The 18,273-nt window shown below is 50.7% G+C and overlaps 1 protein-coding gene across 1 annotated transcript; it reads right to left on the reverse strand.

The window, feature by feature from the left end:
• Positions 1–2,239: 2,239 nt before the first annotated feature.
• Positions 2,240–7,345, reverse strand: FEZF1 (FEZ family zinc finger 1). Its single transcript, XM_043462402.1, has 5 exons — positions 7,060–7,345; positions 4,444–5,320; positions 4,118–4,252; positions 3,728–3,860; positions 2,240–3,297 (listed from the first exon to the last, which is right to left on the reverse strand). Exons 2-5 carry the CDS (start codon positions 5,242–5,244, stop codon positions 2,936–2,938), a joined length of 1,431 nt encoding a protein of 476 aa, XP_043318337.1. The 5' UTR covers positions 5,245–5,320; positions 7,060–7,345; the 3' UTR covers positions 2,240–2,935.
• Positions 7,346–18,273: the final 10,928 nt, after the last annotated feature.

The following is an 18,273-nucleotide window of genomic DNA, read 5'->3' on the forward strand; positions in this document are numbered from 1 at the left end:
TCAGACAGACAACAGTTCCATTGCCTGTCTTCTCTGGAATGGCTGCCCCATCCCAAATCAGACCTGCAAAAGGTCATTCCAGATTACAATAACAGATCCTCTATACCTCGGCCCCCCTCAGCAGGCCAGTTCTATCCTTCCCTAGATTAACTTATTTTTCAACACAAGTCAAGGTACACTGGCCAGGGGCTAAAAGATGGGAGGACCACTTATAAGTACTTCCTAACTATAAGTGTTTTATGGCTTAGCAATTTTCCTCAAATATGCTCATTTTCTTTTCCATCAGTAAAATTGTGTAACCTTGAAAGTCTGGGAGAATTACATCTTGGTTTTGAGAATAAGTTCAAATACTTATTGAGAATAAATTCAAGAGGCAAAGGCCATTTTCTGCCCTTTATAATGACCTCTGACTTCATTCTGTGTACCTGAAGAGAACAAACACTTTCAAGATTCGACTAAGCCACCTCGGAAACAGTGGATGCCCATAAGCTAGGAGACATTTCCCCCAAGCTCCCTGGGGTTCAGGCAGCTCTGAGGGAATGTGGCCAGCAGCTCGGACAAGATTTTCCACTTGGCTGCGATGTTCAACGGGAATGGCCGTTCTGCCAGCCTCGCAGATTCAGAATTTACCCACCTATGGAATTTCAAAACTCTCCATCTCTTTCTGAAGTTAAATCTAACAGGGATCTAGTCTCAGCAAAGGATAAGGTGAGGTGTGGGGAGGTCAAGAAAGGAGAAAGTTTGGGGTTCGGTTTCCAGATTGCCGGATTGGGACTTCAGAGTCCCAGTGCCCTGGGGGCCAATGGGGTGAGGAGGGGCGTGCGTCCCAGATCAAGGGCTAAGAAGTCTCGACCCACCTCTGCACGCGCAACCAGGAATTCCTGACTCTCGGAAGCTCTGCTGTCCACTCCGAGCCCGGGGTCTTGGGCTCCCCAACCGGAGAGGGGTCCAGTAGAACTTGTCTAGGGTGTCCTGTGAGACCTGTTCACCTACTCGTCGGTGGTCGCCTCACCCAGGGTGTCTACCACCTCTCTGACTCTTGGACCTCCAAGGGATCCTGGAAGCCGTCAGTCCTTCCACTACCTGAAAATGCGGGGCTCTGGTTGTCAAGGAACTTGCCGCCTTGCAGGGAGATGCCCCCTGCCGATCTTCCCTTCCTTCCGCCTGTCGTCTCTCGCCGCATTTCCTTCAGCGCACCCCAAGGCTTACAAAAGAGAGGCCAGATCAAAAATTTAAACTCCTTTCCCGCACCCCTCTTGGGGCCGTCGAGGTACTAGGAGGGCCAGGAAGACCACCCTGCCCCGGTGCGGGAGGGGATCCTAAGCTCTTGGTGAGGATCCGCGGTGGATTCTGAATCGTAGCCTGGCCTGGCCTGGCCGGAGCGCCAGGACGAGGGAGGGGCCGAGAGGCACCCTGAGGCCCCCGGGCCTACAAGGACCCCTGCTGCCCACTGCCCACCCCCACCCCCAGCCTCTCTCCCTGGATGTGGCCCCGCTGCTGCGGGATGACTGGGCTGGGCTGGGAGCTTGTCTGGCAGCTTCTACTGAGCAGCTAATAGTATAACAACCCGGCTTTGATAAATCTGAACTAATTACCCCTCTTAATTAAAGTCTTTAGCAGTTGTTTCACTGTTTTGGCAAGAAAACAGGAGAGACTTGCAGTTAGAAAACACCAGAGCCCAAGCTCACAGCGGAGCTGCTGATTAACACTTGAAGCATTTCAAGGACCTGGCACCCGCCACAGTTTGGTTTTCATCCATGTTTCCTCCTTGAATGGAGGTATATTCGTCTACAAACATACATAGACACATAAAAACATGCAGGCTCCCTTTGCCAGCTGTGTACAAGTCAGTATGTGCCTTCAGGATATGAACAATAGATCCCCCATCTACAAGGCATCCTTGTAATCCTGTGTGAAGATGCATGTTACATGCACCTTCTAGATATGTTGTTCTCACTTAACTTTGCACCACAAACACATCCGATGGTCCAGGACAAAGATGTGCTCCTGTTAGAAAGCTCCACATCTTCTGTCTTTGAGCTGAATCAAATTTCCTTAGTTTACCAGAGTTGTAACAATTTGCTCTTATTTGGAGAGACTATTATTTGCTCTTGGTGAATTTTTCAGAACATTGGGCGGTACTAATCCATGGTTGACTATTTTAAAAAAGAAGGCTGAGGGGGTCAGAATCAGTGATCTCTAGCTGAAAAACAGGAACAGAGCCCTGAAGGTTGTTGATTAAATAAGCATGTTCCAAGGATTTATTTCCAACAGTCAATGAATCAGTTTTCACGTGCAAGAATCAAAACCAAAATTTCAACTTCAAATTCATCCATAATGAACCACCCTTATCTAACGTGTATGTGTGCATATGTGCATGTGCGCTCATGAATGTGGCATGTGTCTTAACAGACACATCTATGCGTGTATATATAACATACACACAGAGTTTTTTTGACCTCAGGGAAAGAGGAAATGGTAATAAACAATCGGCAGGCATTTCGAGATTGCAGAATCAACACAATGGGAATATGTACAATAAAATAAAAACGGTTGCAGCATCACCGTGTAGGATAATACAGATCTCAATAAATACAGCAGAAAATTTGTTTTAAAAAACAAAAGAAACACAATCTCTCCACCCGAGATGAAAGTCTTTTCAAATTAAAAAAAAAATCAGAACACAAACCAACCCCCAAGTTTTCTCATAATTGTTAGTGCCTATATAGCATATAATACAGGAAACCATGTAGCAGGTGCATGCAAGAGGCGAAAAGACCAGGGGATTCAGAGGCTTCTGGTTGGCGCTAACGCGTGGGGCCCAACATGCCCTGGGTTCTACAGACGAGTTTGGGTAGAGAGGTCCAGCTCTATTCCGCCAGCTGTCTCGGGAGTGGGGACCCCGGCTGGGGTGGGGAAGAGACTTTGGCCTTGATCACTGGTGGCCCGGATGGAGCCCAGGCTGCAGGGGCCCCGGGGGCGGCAGCGGCGGCGGCAGAGGCTGCAGCGTCGCCGGCGGCGGCGGCGGCTGGAGAGGGGGCGACGGGTCCGCACCTGACTCCCCAGCTGACGCGCGCGGCAGCCCCAGGCCGCTGTCGTGTAGCTTCCGGACGTGCTTCTTGAGGTCAAAGTTCCGGCAGAAGCCCTTGCCGCACGTGGGGCAGGTGAAGGGCTTCTTGTCGTTGTGGGTGTGCATGTGGAACGTGAGGTTGTAAACCTGGTGGAAAGCCTTGTTGCAAATATTGCACTTGAACTGCTTCTCCCCGCTGTGGGTCAGCTTGTGGTTTTTGTAATTCCCTGCAACAGACAAACGACAGGGACGTGGACCTGAAAAGAGCTTGAAAAGGGAGGAGCAGACGATGGAGGGACCAGGAGGCGGGAGAAGAGGGGCCACAGATCCGACAGCCCCGGGCAGGACTTAGCTGCCCACCTGCACTCGGCTCCCCGAAGTTATTTTAAAATATCGACCATGAAGTCGTTCCCGCCACATTTCAATACAGTAGTTATTAATCCAATTCTATAAAACGAGAACAAGAAGTTAAAAAGAAATACCCCCTCTGTGTACGAGCCGTGCCTTTGTCTAATCCCACTTACGGGTTGGAGGTTGGAAAGGCAACGCACGCGCCGGTAACTAGATGCACTTAAAACACATCTTCCAAAACAGCCCCCAGAACTGAGGGCTTTCGGTAAGACTCCCGCGAAAGACAACGCCTCCTGGGTTCCATACCTTTTTGATGAAATCCTTTGCCACAGAATTCACACACAAACGGTTTGTAGCCTGCGTGTATTCGGGTATGCGTGTTTAAAGTAGAACTTCTATTAAACGCTTTGCCACACTGGTTACATTTATGGGGTTTTTCCTAAGCGGAAAGAAGAAACAAGCAGGGAAGTGAAGGTACTTTGTTAGTGAGTGGAGTCTGAAAAACTCAAAACACTGTCATGCTCTCTCCCTCATGCTTTTAAGTAAAACAAAGGCAAACAGTACAGGCGTTTCCCCCTCGTCCAGCCGGCACATTTCAAACAAACCTTAACTGTAAGGAGTAAGTCTATCGGCCATTAAAACAAAAACAAAACAGTTCGGAAACAAACCAGGTGAAATTGACACAGTCGAACACACCTGGGTGTGAATGATCTTGTGTCTGCACAGGGTGCTGGCTTGCCTGAAGCCCTTTCCACACACTTTGCAAACGAAGGGTCTGGCTCCTGTGTGCACCGGCATGTGACGGGTTAAGTTATAGTGCGCGTTAAAGACCTTAAAATTAAACACAAGTACAAACAGGTTAGCCCAAACAGCCCTTGGAGAACACCCCCGGGTAGAGGAAAGGGAAGGAGGTAATAACATTCTAACAAGTGTATACAAATAATTACAAAATAAATTTAGAAGGAAGGAAGGAAGAATTACCACCCCCTGCGCCCCGCCACCCCACCCCCCCAAGTACTTGCCTTTCCACACACTTCGCAAGTGAAAACTTTGGGTTTGGTGTTAGGAGAGCCTCGGCTGAAGTCAGAGGTTTTGAATGCTATTTTTTCCGACAGAAGCTGGGCGCTTTCTTTCATATAGTGCTGCAGCTGAGCCTGAGACAAGTCTTTGAAAGCTACTCCCGAGGGGTACTTCTCCACCGACGGGACCACCAGTTTATTCCTTTCGGCTAAGTACGTTTTTGGCTGCGGGTGCAAAGGGGAACTGAGAAAGTAGGAGGCCACCGGGTGGATGTTGACGCCGGCCGCCGGGTGGCACGGGCCGTCACCTCGGTTCAGGTAGCACAGGGCGCCCATGGCGTGGAAAGAGGAATGGTTGACCACCCGCGGCCTTACCAGCTTGTACTGCTGCAGCGGCAGCGCGTCGCGGGCCAGGTCACTCTTGAGGCTCAGCGCGCAGTTGAGCAGATCGCTACAGCTGAACGCGGGCGCCGCGGGTGTTGTGGCCGGGGCCCCCGGAGTCTCCAGACTCGCCTTCCGGGGCTCCGAGCCCGTCATCCCCGCCTTGGGGTTCGTGTCGTACGCCACAGGCACGAAGGGAATCATGCAGGGGATCGACGAGTTAAGATGCAGCGAGTGCTTGGGGTCCCCTTTGGGCATGGCTCCCTGCAGGAAGTGGGGGACGGGCAGGGCTTTGGGCTCGGGGGTGCGTGCCATGATTCTTTCGATGGAGAAAGCCAAGGGTTTGGAGGTGTTCATCACGTTGCCCCGGGCCGGAGCAGTCGCTAACATTTTGGCAGTCGCGTTGTGGCAGCTACTGTCCATGTCGGAGTCGCCAGCGTCCGTCGTCAGCCGGGGCCGGGTTGCGCCGTCGTTGCCTTGTTCCCTGCTTGTCACAGACCTGCGGAGAGGGGGACGGGCACCATCACCACCAGCAGCCTCTTCCTCCTCCTCCCCAGCATCACCAGCCGAACCTGCCTGCCCAGCCCAATGGACTCCTGCCAGCCCATTGCAGAGTTCTTGGCGCACCAATGACTCGGGGACAATCACTACTTATTTCTATCAATAGAAAGTGTTGTGTCAATAACGCAGCCAAGATCTCGCCAATCGTTAACTTCCAAGAGGAGAAGGTAAACTAGATAATTGCTCAGTTCGCTTCCAACAGTCAACAGGAAAACTTTTTTTTCCCCCCTCGGCAGTCAGTGACTACTTTTCATTGGTGAGTGAGGTTCCCCCGCCCAGAAGAGGCGGGGGCGCTCTCCTCCGCGCGGCGGGCCCTCCCCTCCGCGCACACACTCTTGGGCGCACACTTCGGGCTCCTCCACCCGCCCCCCCCACCTTTGCTTTTTCCTCTCTCTTTTTAATTCTCAATCTGCTTAACCAGGCTTTAGAGGCCAAGCAAATCTGAGATCAATTTTCTCGTTTAGCTCTAAATGACATCATCTAAAATCATTGTGCAAGGGCTAAATAAGGAAACAGACTCTAATTCAGGGGCAAACGCCAGGCTATATTTATCAAACGCCAGGCTCTAGAAAGCCACGGCCAGGAAGCCTCCGGCAGCGAAATCCTAGCCTTCCCCGCGTGGTTCCTCCGGGCCGGTGCTGGACCCGGGTGGAAGCCGCGCCTCCTCCTCCGCAGTCTCTCTCTTCCTCTGGGGCCCGGGACCGAAGGCTCCCGGAATCCCGAAGTCTCCGCGGCCCGAACCGACTCTGGACCATTTGGAAGACGCCAGCAGGTAACTGGCCTCCCTAAATGCCCCTGAGAATTAAAGGCCTTCGGAGGCTTGTTTTGTGTTTGTGGTTTTGTAAGTGCGATGCCATGACAAAAGCTTGGGAAAGACACGCTCCATCCACAAAGTTAAGGAGGGGTGGCAGGGAATAAGCGGGAGTCGCATCAAAAGAAACCTCGACTAGGACCGAGCCCACTCCCGCCCCCCTCACCCACAGATATACGCGCGCGCTCTCCCGGAACGAGTCTTTTAAGTACCTGCGCTGAGCTAGAGCTCTCTCGGAGCATTTAAAATAACTGTTGGGCAGAGAAGGGAAGCAATCTTATTGATTCCCCCCTCCAATCTTCTGACTGCTGGTGTCCGCACACCTCCCCAAAGAAGCGCGGGTGACAGCCAGGGTGAGTGTGCAGGGGGGCAAATGGGGGCGATGAGCACAGCGACCTGCCTGCGCTCCGGGAGTGGCCTTATCCGCGCTTCCGTCTCGGAGAGAGCGCTTGGAGACTCTGTCCTGCAACGCCTCTCTTCCAAGCGCCCTCTGGGTGTGGCGCCTGGGCCAAAACTCCCCAGGAGTTGTTGCGGAGCTTAAGGAGTGTTCCCGGAAGACTCCCGGGCCAGCGACTTCGGCAGCGCGGGTTCTCACCGCTCAGGCCGGCGCGGCCAGGAGCGCTCCGGGCGCAGCGGTGCGCACGGTCCTGGTCGCTCCCCTTGGCCAGCCTGCGATCGTGCAGAGCTTAGCCTTGCGGCCAGATGTGCTAGTGCCCGGCAAGCACTAGCCGCTGCACCGGAGGGACGTGGAAGGCGGGAGCTCGCGCCGGGAGGCAGAGGAACAGCGCAGAGATGCCAGCCCCCGGGTCTCGCGGCCTGCAAGCCCTTGTGAGTGGCCACCCGCAGCAGCGCAGGATGCCATCTACCTGGTGAGTTACCCCGAATGGGTGCGTGTAGAACGGGTGGTGGCGGGTGCCAGACATCGGGCCAAGCGGGCGTGGGCGTCCTCTTCCAGCAGGAGCGATGGAAAGGGTCGGCGGTGGGAAGCTGGATGCGAGCAGACTAGAAACCCTGGAATTGTTGAGCCGCTGATAAATTACACACCGAATGCAAAGTTGGACCCCAAGCGGAGGAAATTGACCTCAGAATACTCCAAAACAGTTCCTTTCTCCTACCCCATTGCCCCGCAGAAGCTAGGGGCCACTCCCTCTGTCCTTTTTGGGGGATCTATCCCGTCTCTGCCTGGCGGGCCAAGGAGAGTGGAAACCGAGAGAGTGTGGGCTGGGAGAGCCGGAGAGATGCCCTACCGCGAGGCAGAGCAGCTGGCTGGATGGGGGTGAGGGGGGTGGGGGAAGCCCAATTGCTAAGGAGATGGGGGAGGAGGCGTGAGTCCTATTGGAAGTTGAAGGTAGCCGAAGGGCCAGGTGGGGGGAAGGTCCAGATGCGACCGGCCTCAGCCACTAGGCCTGCAAGTGCCCGGTTTCAGGTCTCGAGGTGGCGCCGGGCTGAGAGGACAGATGCCGCGGTAGAGAAGTGCAGAATGGGGCGAGCGCAGAGCGCGGACCGGGGTCCCGGAAGACGCACCACGCCTCCGGGGGCACTTCGGAGCGGTCCTCGGCCCAAGCCCAGTCACCCAGGGTGTGCCCAGGCTGGAAACTGTCTTTCCGTTTGCTGTTGGGGCCGCCGAACCTGTGTCTTCTTCCCTCCTCAGACAAAGAGCGCCGGACGGCTTTGCTAAGGGAAAGCGGGGGTGGGGGTCCCACGACAGATGGATCGCGGTTAAGACTTTAATTGCTGCCTTTTGGGGGCGGATCAGGTTTCCTTTCCTACCTGCCGGTTCTCAACATCGAAAAATCCGCCCCACCCCCCAACTGCTGCACTCCTCCGAAGCAGTGCCAGGTTTAAAGGAAAAAGCAAAGAAGCACGAAACTGCCCGACCCTGGAAAGCTTTAGAGCGCTTAGCTGACATGTACAACTCACCCGCTGCCGGAACGTTACCTGTCTCCTTGCCTGAATGCCACCAGTTTGTTTTACGTTCGTCGCGTGTCTCTCCCTCTTCTCCCCCTCCCCCACTCCCTCCTCCTTAACGGCAAAGAGCCTTGATTTGACCCCGGTAAATTTCTCCTTCATCGGACACTGAACTATAAAGGAAAATTATTGGCTAAAGTATATGTGTTTGGTAGGGTTAACATTTCAATGGTTTGCTTTTCACTGGTCTCTTGCTAATTTGCCTTTTTGACAAGTGTTATGTGAAAGTATAGTGTCATTTGAGTAACACAAATATCGCAAAGTAGCAATTATATCCGTCCTTTACTAGACTGGATCTTCCTTACCCTAAAGACTGAGGAGGTGCTTTATAAATCCAGGTCTTGTGAGTCTAACACTCTCTGAATATTTTCCATTAAAAAAACTAACCTATATGTTAATTTTAAAAAAATCTCTATTAAGTTAGGACTCTGAAACAAAATGCACAACATTCAGCAAATCTTCCATTTTATTAACAAATCTATCCAGTACATTGGGTTTTTTCCAAGCACATTTGGAAAATAACAATAACAAAAACACCACCGATGAAAGCAGAGCTTATTTGACAAATTTAGAGGCTTCTGTAACAGCTGAACACTTTAAAATTGCCTGTTAAAAGAATGCAAAGGAGACCTGTTTGTTTTGTTAATGGCAAAATTGAAACTTGGTTTCTTTGGATTTTCTTGGAGAATCCTATAATCCCCCTTTGCTCACTAGAACTGACGATTAAGTATCCCTCCCCTTCCCAGCCACAGAAAGGCTACTTTAAATCCTCATGGAAGGTGAATTTCAAATGGGTGGTTTATCTTGCGTGAGATGGGTAAGGGAAGCAGAAAAACCTTTGGTAGGAAGAAACCAGATAACAAACTCTAACTTAAGACTTTCTGAGAAAAGAAAGTTCTGTTTTGCAAAAGTAATTTAAAGTTCTCTTCTTTTTTCTAGGGAATCTGATTTTCATCTCAATGCTTCCTAACCTGTGTTCTTGATATTTTTCAAGAACTTGCATAATGTTCACAGGCTTTTCATTTACGTACCTGTCACAAGGAAATGCCATTACGGGTCATGATTAGTGCAATCTGCAATAGAAGACAATATAATAGAGCCATCAGTTACCAAATAATCCACAATCTTTAACCTCTTCTTTGATGTCACAAAATACTGCTGAATATTTAAAAAATAAAAAGTAGACTGGGAAACACTATAATGTATTCATCCTCCTCCCAAGTGCACTATTTCATCCCCAGTCACATTTTTAAGGTTTTTAAGGTTTTCAGAGCTTTCCAACATCTACCACCCCCACCTCTTAATCAAAAGCAACTATTCAGCTTTCTTTTTGCTTCTTATTAGTTATTGAAAGCTAAAAAAGAAGAGATTATGATGATGACCCCTTACACTTTCCCAGGTATTTAGATTCATCCCCACTTTTTTCCTATTTAATAAATAGTACCAGGGGTAATGTACGTCCTTCTAGAGGAGGAAAAACATTCATAAATTCTCCTACAGTTTTGCTCAGTCTTTATCTCGGACTGGTCTTTTGTTATTTCTTGTGTGTGATGGAGGCGGGTGATGGAATAGGACACAAATAGGAAGGGTCTGCAGAGTTCAAGGAAAGAGTCTGTTGTGTTCCTCTGATTAGTTCAGGAATATACTGTGAGAACTAACTTTCCAGGACATTAACAAATACACGGGCCAAGAGTTCAGATTTAAGGCTTCTACTTTTGCTTTTGGTAGTTTGGTAACAAATAAGGAATTCTTGCTAATTTCATAAAGCACTTGAAAGGCAGTAAGTATCACAGGTTAGGAGTTGAGGAGGTTAGTTAACTGGAAGACCCCTCCTTTCTTTTGAGGGAGGAGGGGTGGGGATATGGCTTGTTTATCCCTAGGTCTTTGTTGTTACTCTTTTTTTCATATTAGGGTTTCCCTTAAACCAAATGAAATTATTCCCCTCAAAACAGCATTTGCATACTAGGTCAGTTTGTCAGAGTAAATGAAGAGCCCCAAAGGTGAGAGCTGGTAATGAGCTGGCAGGACACCTGCCCTGGGTCTGCTTCTGCCCTTCCACTAACGCTGGGCTTTTTCTCACCCGTTCCCACAGGCCTGTGAACTGCTTTCCCTACAGACTACCAGGCTGCGATTCAGGGTTGGACTTGATGGAAAATGAAGTTTATAAACAAGCAACCCAATTTCTCCAACGTATTGGAGGAGCTGCCTAGAAGTTAAGCAACCAAAAACCAGCAAAGTTTTGCTGGTAATTTACAACGATGTTACTGAAACCCGGCAAGTGAACAATGAGAAGAAGGATACCTCAAGTAGGCTCTTGTCCTGCATTGATAGCACGGTTATGCAATTGGCCGCTGAACGTTTTGCCGCAGTCGGGATATTTTTTTGAAGGTGCTTTTTTGGTCAAAATAAAAACTGTATTTAACACACAACGCGAATCTTTCCTTGATATTACGCACGAGGTTTAGAGCGGTTTTTATTTAACAAGTTTCTTCCTTATCTCTCACGAAATAAAAGTCGACATGACCATTCAAATAACAGCAATGAACGAGCTTAGCAAAACGGAGAAACAATCGAGGTAAACCACAATCTTTGGTCGAGAAAGAACTTTCTGAGAGTCGTTTATAAACTCAGTTACCTCCCCGGACCTCGGCCGTCAGAGCGCCCGGCGCCGACCTTCAGCGCTCGGGTGCCTGGGCCTCCATCACCGCCTCGGCGGTACCTTGGGGGTGCCTTGGCTCCCCCAGCCCCGGCCTCCGAAGGGGACTGCCTCCCGATGCGGGCGTGGGAGCTCGGGTGCCGGCCTCACTCCCGATATACAGGCCGGAGCTGAGCCAGGTGATAGAAGCCCGAAGTGAAACACAAAAGCTGACCCACTCTCCCCGGCCGGAGTCTCCACTCATTGGCTCTTGCTCAGGAGTCCCAAACAGTTCAAATGACGTTAGCGAGACCGAGGGCGACCGGGCTCCGCGCGGTGGCCTTGGAGAGGCCTGGGGACGGTGACTCCGGCCTCCAGGAGGGGGCCGGGAGCTGGGGCGCAGCTCCGACCACTCGACCCTCCCTCCCCGCCCGCCGCGCGGTGCCGATGCCGGTCCAGCCGACTCCGCGGCACCGGTTCGTCCTCCGGGGTGCCGGGTCAGCCAGCGCCGCGCGCTCGCCGACCTGATCCCTCTAACCTCGGGCCCTAGGGACCACCACCAGCCCCGGGGGCCCCGCGGCCCCTCCCGGGCGCGATCACGCTCCTCCCTCTCCCCGCGCACCCCAGCGGATCCTGCAGCGGCTGCCCTCCCTCCGGCCCCCAAGGCTGCGAGAAGGGGCGGGGGGGGTCTCCAAAACCTCCAAAAGGTTTCGGGAGGGGGAGGGGGTGCTGGATAGGGTTTAAAGACCGCGTTAACAGATGGCAGAGAAATCGTGTTTGTAAAGTTTTTGAACAGAACATTTGCTAATAGACTTGCTTTGACGACTCAGAGAGTAACTGAAGGGTCATTGAATCTAGTTGTCAGGTGAAAGAAAACAGGCCTGACGCGGTGACACGCCCAAGAAGGAACTAGAGCATCTTTTTATTAGTTTTGCCCGTCATTTTGACTTTCCCGGCGAACACTTTCTTAAGCCAATTTTATATGGAGACGGTGGGGAGGGGATACCTCTGAGTTCTCCCTCCAAAACCTTTCAGTCCATTGTCCTGTACTGTATTTTTGTAGCCCCCCTCCCCGCCCCCACGAAGAATCCTTTCGGGCCCTTTTGCTTGAGCTTAGAATTCGTTCGTGTCTTCTGACGGTCCTGGGGAATGCGAGGGAATTTTCCAACTAGATTCTCCTGTTTTAAGATAATTTCCTTTTACCTTACCCTTTTGCCCCCACCCTCCAATTTGCCCTTTTATTCCGGGTCCTGAACTCACCCTGTCAAGCCCCTCTTTTTTTCTCCCCTCTTCAAATGGGGAGATGGGACGGCTGTCTACAGAGCCCAATGCCCCCGCCGCCACCTGCGGGGGGCTTCCCCAGTCCTGAAGCTGAGGAATCGCTCAGCCACTGGCCGGCCCCCTTTTCTCATCTCAGTGGGGGCGGACGCTCTTCTGCGATCCCCATCACCTCCCTCCCTAAGGCCTCTCTCAGACCAGATCCCACAGCTGTTGACCCTTTTCCAAGAGTTGAGCTGTAACACCCACGCCAGGAAGATCCCAAGATGAGGCTTGATCCGTCATTAAGGAATCTTGACAACTTTTACCATGTTAGGTTAAATCATTGCCTTCTTAGTTTGAAGTAATTTGGAAGTCCTTTTTTCCTTTTCTCTTCCCATCGTCTCTTCTTTCAGTTGAGCCTTTGAATTTCACGAACAGTGGGGCTGCTGCCCTCGGAGTTTCCCCTCGGGCTCACAGAGGAAGAGGCTGCAGGAAACCCCGCGAAGCTACGCCGCCCGCGTCCATGCGGACCTTGGCCGCAGAGAAACCGCATTCCGCGAACCGCGGTGACCTCGACGGCCGGCTGACGTCCGGAACGCGGCCCGCCGCGGCTCCTGGGACGGCTGGGCGGCTCTGATTCTCTGCAGACCCGTGAGGTCGAGGGCGGGGAGGCAAGCTGGGTCCGGGTAAAAAGCGGGAGGAAGAAACAAGGCTGTGAACCATTCAAAGGCTGAATGGGGTCGGGTTCCTGCCGCAAGTGGAGGCGGGGGTGGAGGGGGGACCCTCTTCTGTCTAACCCTGTGATTCACAGCTTCTCAGAAGTTTACATAATACAAGGGCGTCGATGTAAACCTAAAGGACAAAAATAATAATTGGACAGCACATACTCCGTTTTTCGCACCATGGGCCTGGATATGTTCCCGGTGTTGGCACAGTCGCTCCTTCCCTGAGCTTTTTGCTCACGCGGGAGAGTAACTGAAGTTTCACAACAGTGTTGAAAGGAAAGGCAGAGAGGGAGAAAAAAACAGGGAGAGAAATAGAGATTGGCTTTAGTGATGCTGATTTAGATTTCTCATTGATGGCAAAAGAGTTCTAAAAATTGAGAGCAATGCTGTGTTCAAAAGGCAGTGGACATGAGAGTAATTGGGGTCCCTCACTTTCCAAAGGACCTGTTCCCCTCTTATTTGGCTAACGTGGACCTTTTATCCATAAAGCAAATTCACTACCTTTTAATATTAATATTAATAGGAAATTCCAATTTATTATTACCCTAGATAAGTGAAGACCGACCCCACTGTCAACCTGGCTCCAACTGACCAACATAAATGTAAGACCCAAACGCAAAACACAGTAGCTACAAAATATATGTAATTGCTGTCTTATCTTTTGGATTGGGTTATTTTCTTTCTGCATTTGAACTCAGATGTATGTGTTCAGTGGCTCGGTGGTATCCAACTCTTTGGGAGCGCATAGACTGCAGGCCGCCAGGCTCCTCTGTCCATGGGATTCTCCAGGCAAGAATACTGGAGTGGGTAGCCATTCCTTTTGCCAGGCGATCTTCCTGACCCAGGGATCGAACCCCTGCCTCCAGCATCTCTTTCATTGGAAGGTGGATTCTTTACCGCTGGGGATTGCTGCTGCTGCTCAGTCGCTCAGTTGTGTGTGACTCTTGGCGCCCCCCCGGACTGCAGCATGCCAGGCCTCCCTGTCCCTCACCGTTCCGGAGTTCACCCAAATTCAAATTCTGGAGCCCTGCTGGAGGCATTTTCTTAATGATTCCCTGTGCAACACGGGGCAAGGGAAAACCTAAGGACAAGGTTTGTGGGATCCCAGTGTGTCCCCTTATTTTAGCGCGAGAGCGCACTGGTGTAGGTGCTCTTTGGGCTGGTCTATACCTCCGCTGAGTGCTTCCGGCCGGCAAGTCTAGTCCGTCTGCGGGTGAGCAGTGGCACGCTCCCCTCTTGTTCACTTGCCGAGGTGGTTGTCATTGGAAATTAGAAAGAGGAAAGGCCTTTTTTCTCCCATCTCTGCCTTCCTTCATCTGACTGTTATTTCAGCCTCCCCTTTCTCTGCAAAACCTGTGTGCAAAGTTGGCCACATTCTCTAACATTCAGTCCAACCCATTAGCAGTTTACAGTTATTTTAATTTCTGGAGCTTTTAGTTAAACCTGTATAGGCAGGGACTTAAGAGGAGAAAACATCTACTTTTTCAAGTATGCAGTGAATTATGCCTCCACTAAGCGCCCCCACCCCATTGCTGCCCCATAAAGGGTAAATAATAATCCTCTTTTCTCCTCTTTGTTTTTTTCTATCCTTTTATAGCTAGTTTCTTCAATTAGCCATTGAAATTGAGAAACTTTCCTCCCCTCTAAGAAACTTCTTCTTTGTAAGTACTCCTACCAATGTGTCCCAGACATTTTCAGGGCTGAAATAAATGATGCTAGTTTGGCGTCCTGCTTTGGCCTGCTAGCCAGGGAGTGCCAGCTTGTGGAGGGCCACACAGCTAGTGGACTCCTTGTTAACCAGAATGGATGGTGGCAGTTCCTCTTTGCCTTGAATTGTTTTCCTGTAAAATGGGACTAAATCAAAGCCCACTTTATTGTTGGGAGGCTTTGAGATTGAAAAGAGATTTCAAAATAAAACTACTTTGCATATGAAAAGCTATCCATCACCTTGTTAAAAAGTTAAGCTATAAACTTTTCCCAAATGTTCTTCAGACAACTGTATTTTAAAACAACTGTCCTGCTCAATGATTTGCTTTCTGGTTATAGACATGGACATGCTAAAATACACTTGAAGAATCTCATTTGCTAAATTATTTTTTTCACAATCTTGAGGACTTTCCTTATCCTTGGGGGCCTGCTCTCCCACATCCAGCCTTGAGTTCCCCAGAGGACAATTTCTTCTGTAGATGTGCGAATTAACCTTTCACAAAAGCTTTTCAAAAACCCCGATTTGATTAAAGCAGATTTCATCTCTTTAGAAGCTGTTATGCATTTCTAAAATTAATCAAATTTCTGATAGACTGTCCTAATAATATGAAAGAACACACCTAGCAATCACCCAGTGTAACAAAACTGCCCAGTTTGAATAAATGACTATAAATAAGCTTCTTCAATATAGCAACTTTGATGTATTTTTTAAAAAATTATTACCCAGCTTTGGGTGTGTATTTGGGGAGTGGGGAGGGGTGCTTAACAAAAGCCCTCCCCTGAGACAATCTGCTGCTACCCTGGCATTTCTGGGTTTCACTTTTCGACTTTTTGAAATTGAGTCCTGTTGAGTTCTGACCTTTTACTAATATAACCCCTTTTAATGAATTTTTTTTCTACCTCCCTACCAAAATCTCCTTCCGAAGTTACAATTAGTTTTGCTTCCTTGGCATTTTAAGGAAATACCCAGAACAACAAACTTCAGCATTTAAAGTTTCCTTTCTGGCAGTCAGACCCAAGAGCGGTGTTACCAGTTGGATGTCAGAAAGGGGTGGTGTTAAAAGGCAAACCAGGGACTTCCCTAGTGGTCCAATGGCTAGGAATCTGCCTTGCAACAAAGCAGGGGTTCCATTCCCTGGTAGGAGAGATAAGATCCCACAGGCCAGGGAGCAACTAAACCCACATGCCTCAACTACTGAGCCCGGGTGCTCTAACTGGAGAGTCCGTGGGTGGCAACAGAAGATCATGCATGATGCAACTAAGACCCAATGAAGCTGAATAGACAAATAAATAATTATTTTAACAAAAGAGAGGGGGAAAAAAGAAAAAAGCAAATTGGAATTGACAAAGTAGAAAAAGAACTTGACACACCACTTTCAGTTTTTGCAAAGGTGCATACCTGTGTGGAGGCTCCATAAACAAGCCTGTGCCAGGGCCCAGGAAAGAGTGTCTACTCTGCCTGATGGTGCTTGAGTTTGAAATCAACTCTTCACTTCCTCTCGACCAGAGAACCGCTGATCCAAGGGATGGACAACAGGAAAGGATATTTCAGACAAATCTAGAATATGATATTGGTTGATTTATTTTTTCATTGCATTGCAAATAAGCACACAAATAAAGCTAACACTAATAGAAAATTGCAAAGTAGGGGATATAAAAGTCACCGTGGCATTCCGGAGTGGGAAGCTGGGGGTGGGGCCATGAAATCATGTTCCCTAGGTCTGTAACTCAGAAAGGTGCAAGCAGGATATCTTAAAGGACTGACGGCCAGAGGAACATCCCTTCAGTATTTTTTCTTTTAAAAAAAAAGCAGCTCTAGTCCTGGCACGAAGCAGGGCTCGGAATCTTTCTCTTTGGTGAGTGATCGGTTTTTACCTCCGCAAGGCCACCGCGTGCCTGGCCCCGGCACCACCAGGGGCTGGCGTCTTCCCCACCACGGGCATCCTGGTTTGTGACCCTGGACTCGCCCTCGCCCCACGCAGGGTCTCCACGCTATTGGCGTTTATCCAACAGCCTACAAGAGCTGTCAGTTCAACGCTCGGGGCAAGACTCCGTGCTGGCGGTCATCCTCAACGCTGCCGTTTATACTTGGCTGCCAAGGCTGAGGTCACGAAGGCCGAGGTCGGGATGGCCTTTGACCTCCTCTGCCTGTCTCTTGGTGCCGCTTCGTATTTTCCAAGCGCTTTCTGTGAGACCATCTCTGGGCTGACTCAGGACGGCCTTCTAGCCTCCTTAAACTTTGCAAAACATTAATGAATAGCAATTTGCCCTTGTAAGTTTCTTGAACTCAACCTACTGGGCACAGGCCAAGGCCTGGGATTCCTCGCTTGTGGTTTGACACCCCTAGATCGGAACCGTCCAGTTTTGGAGGCCTTGGCCAACAATATACCCATGTGGACCCCAAAACACGTCTCCAGCGGCCTCCCCTCCCAACCGCGAGGCCGAGCAATGCTGGCGCTCTTTGGAGATAATTGACTTGACTCTCCCTGTCTCCTCCCCTCCCACCAGGCTGGCCGTATAAATAACCCTGGAACTGGACAGTTCTAGCCAGTCCACGGACATGCCAGGGAAGGGGCTAAAGGTCCGCCGAGATGACTGTGATCAAGAAGGACCCTGAGCCAACCCGGAGGAACTGGGCTGTGGGAGAGTGGTTGTGTATATTGGCAGAGGCTGACCTCCCACAGTTTCTTCTGAATCCACTCCTACATTCAGGAATAGTTAACAGGGGACTTCCCTGACGGTCCATCCGTTGAGACTCTGCACTTCCACTGCAGTCGGCCACTGGTTCAATCCCCGGTCAGGGAAATAAGATTCCACATGCCCCAGTGGTATGGTCAAAAAAGAAATACATTAAAAAAAAACTAACAATGGCCACAACTTCTTACACGCCTCTAACTCTCACAATCACCTTCCTTACAGAGAGTTTAAGTAACTTGCCTAAGGACAAGAGCTCGGACGAGGGGACAACGTGTAGGTGCTGGGACTCAAACCTAAGTTTTTCTAGCTCTAAGGTCGTGGCTTTACGGTTCCCGGTAAAGCTGTCAGTGCATTCGCTTCTGGGTAGTTCTTTATATCGGGGTCTTTTTCATCTGGGGGAACACATCGCATTGTTACCTAGCTTCATTTCTCTAGATACATAACTCACACTCCAGGATCTCCTCCCTTCAAAGGGTCGCGTATAGCACCCGGATAGAGGCTGTGGTTGACCGTCCCTGTGACTTCTGGATAACCCAGTTCTCAGAGCTTTGCGCTCACAGCGCCTCTGCTCCCTTAAAGTGTCTTACTTCAACCTTACAGAGAGGAAGGCAGCTTATTCCAGCCCAAACCCGGGTGCGGGTGGGGTGGGCTCCCCGTTTGGGGTGGGGCACTTCGGAGCTGTCCCTGCTGCTGGGGGCTACCCCGCTCCTCTTTGCGTCTGCCAGGCCCCTAGGCTTGACTCCATCTGCAGCGAAATACCGGGGCCAAGTGAACCGTCGGCCTTTCCGGAAGATTCTTGCGGGTCCAGAGAGTCGTACTTGAAGGGAAAAGGAGACTCCCGCCCACCACGTCTCCCTGCACAGCACTGGGGAGGGGGCGACGTGGGGACTCAGCCCCACCCTTCCGAAGCCCCACACACTAGACCTCGGAGCTCCGGGCTGAGCCCGCGGCGCTGGGATGGGTGGAGGGTTGTCGGCCGGGCGGGGGAGGCGGGGAAGGGCGAGCGCAGAGGTTCGGGGGCCGACTGACTACGCGATCTCCGGGCGAGTCGCCGCCCTGCTAGCGGCGCCTGAACAGCTCTCGGGAAC

This window comes from Cervus canadensis, chromosome 3 (assembly GCF_019320065.1).
Source record: "Cervus canadensis isolate Bull #8, Minnesota chromosome 3, ASM1932006v1, whole genome shotgun sequence".
NCBI classification, from domain to species: Eukaryota; Metazoa; Chordata; class Mammalia; order Artiodactyla; family Cervidae; genus Cervus; species Cervus canadensis.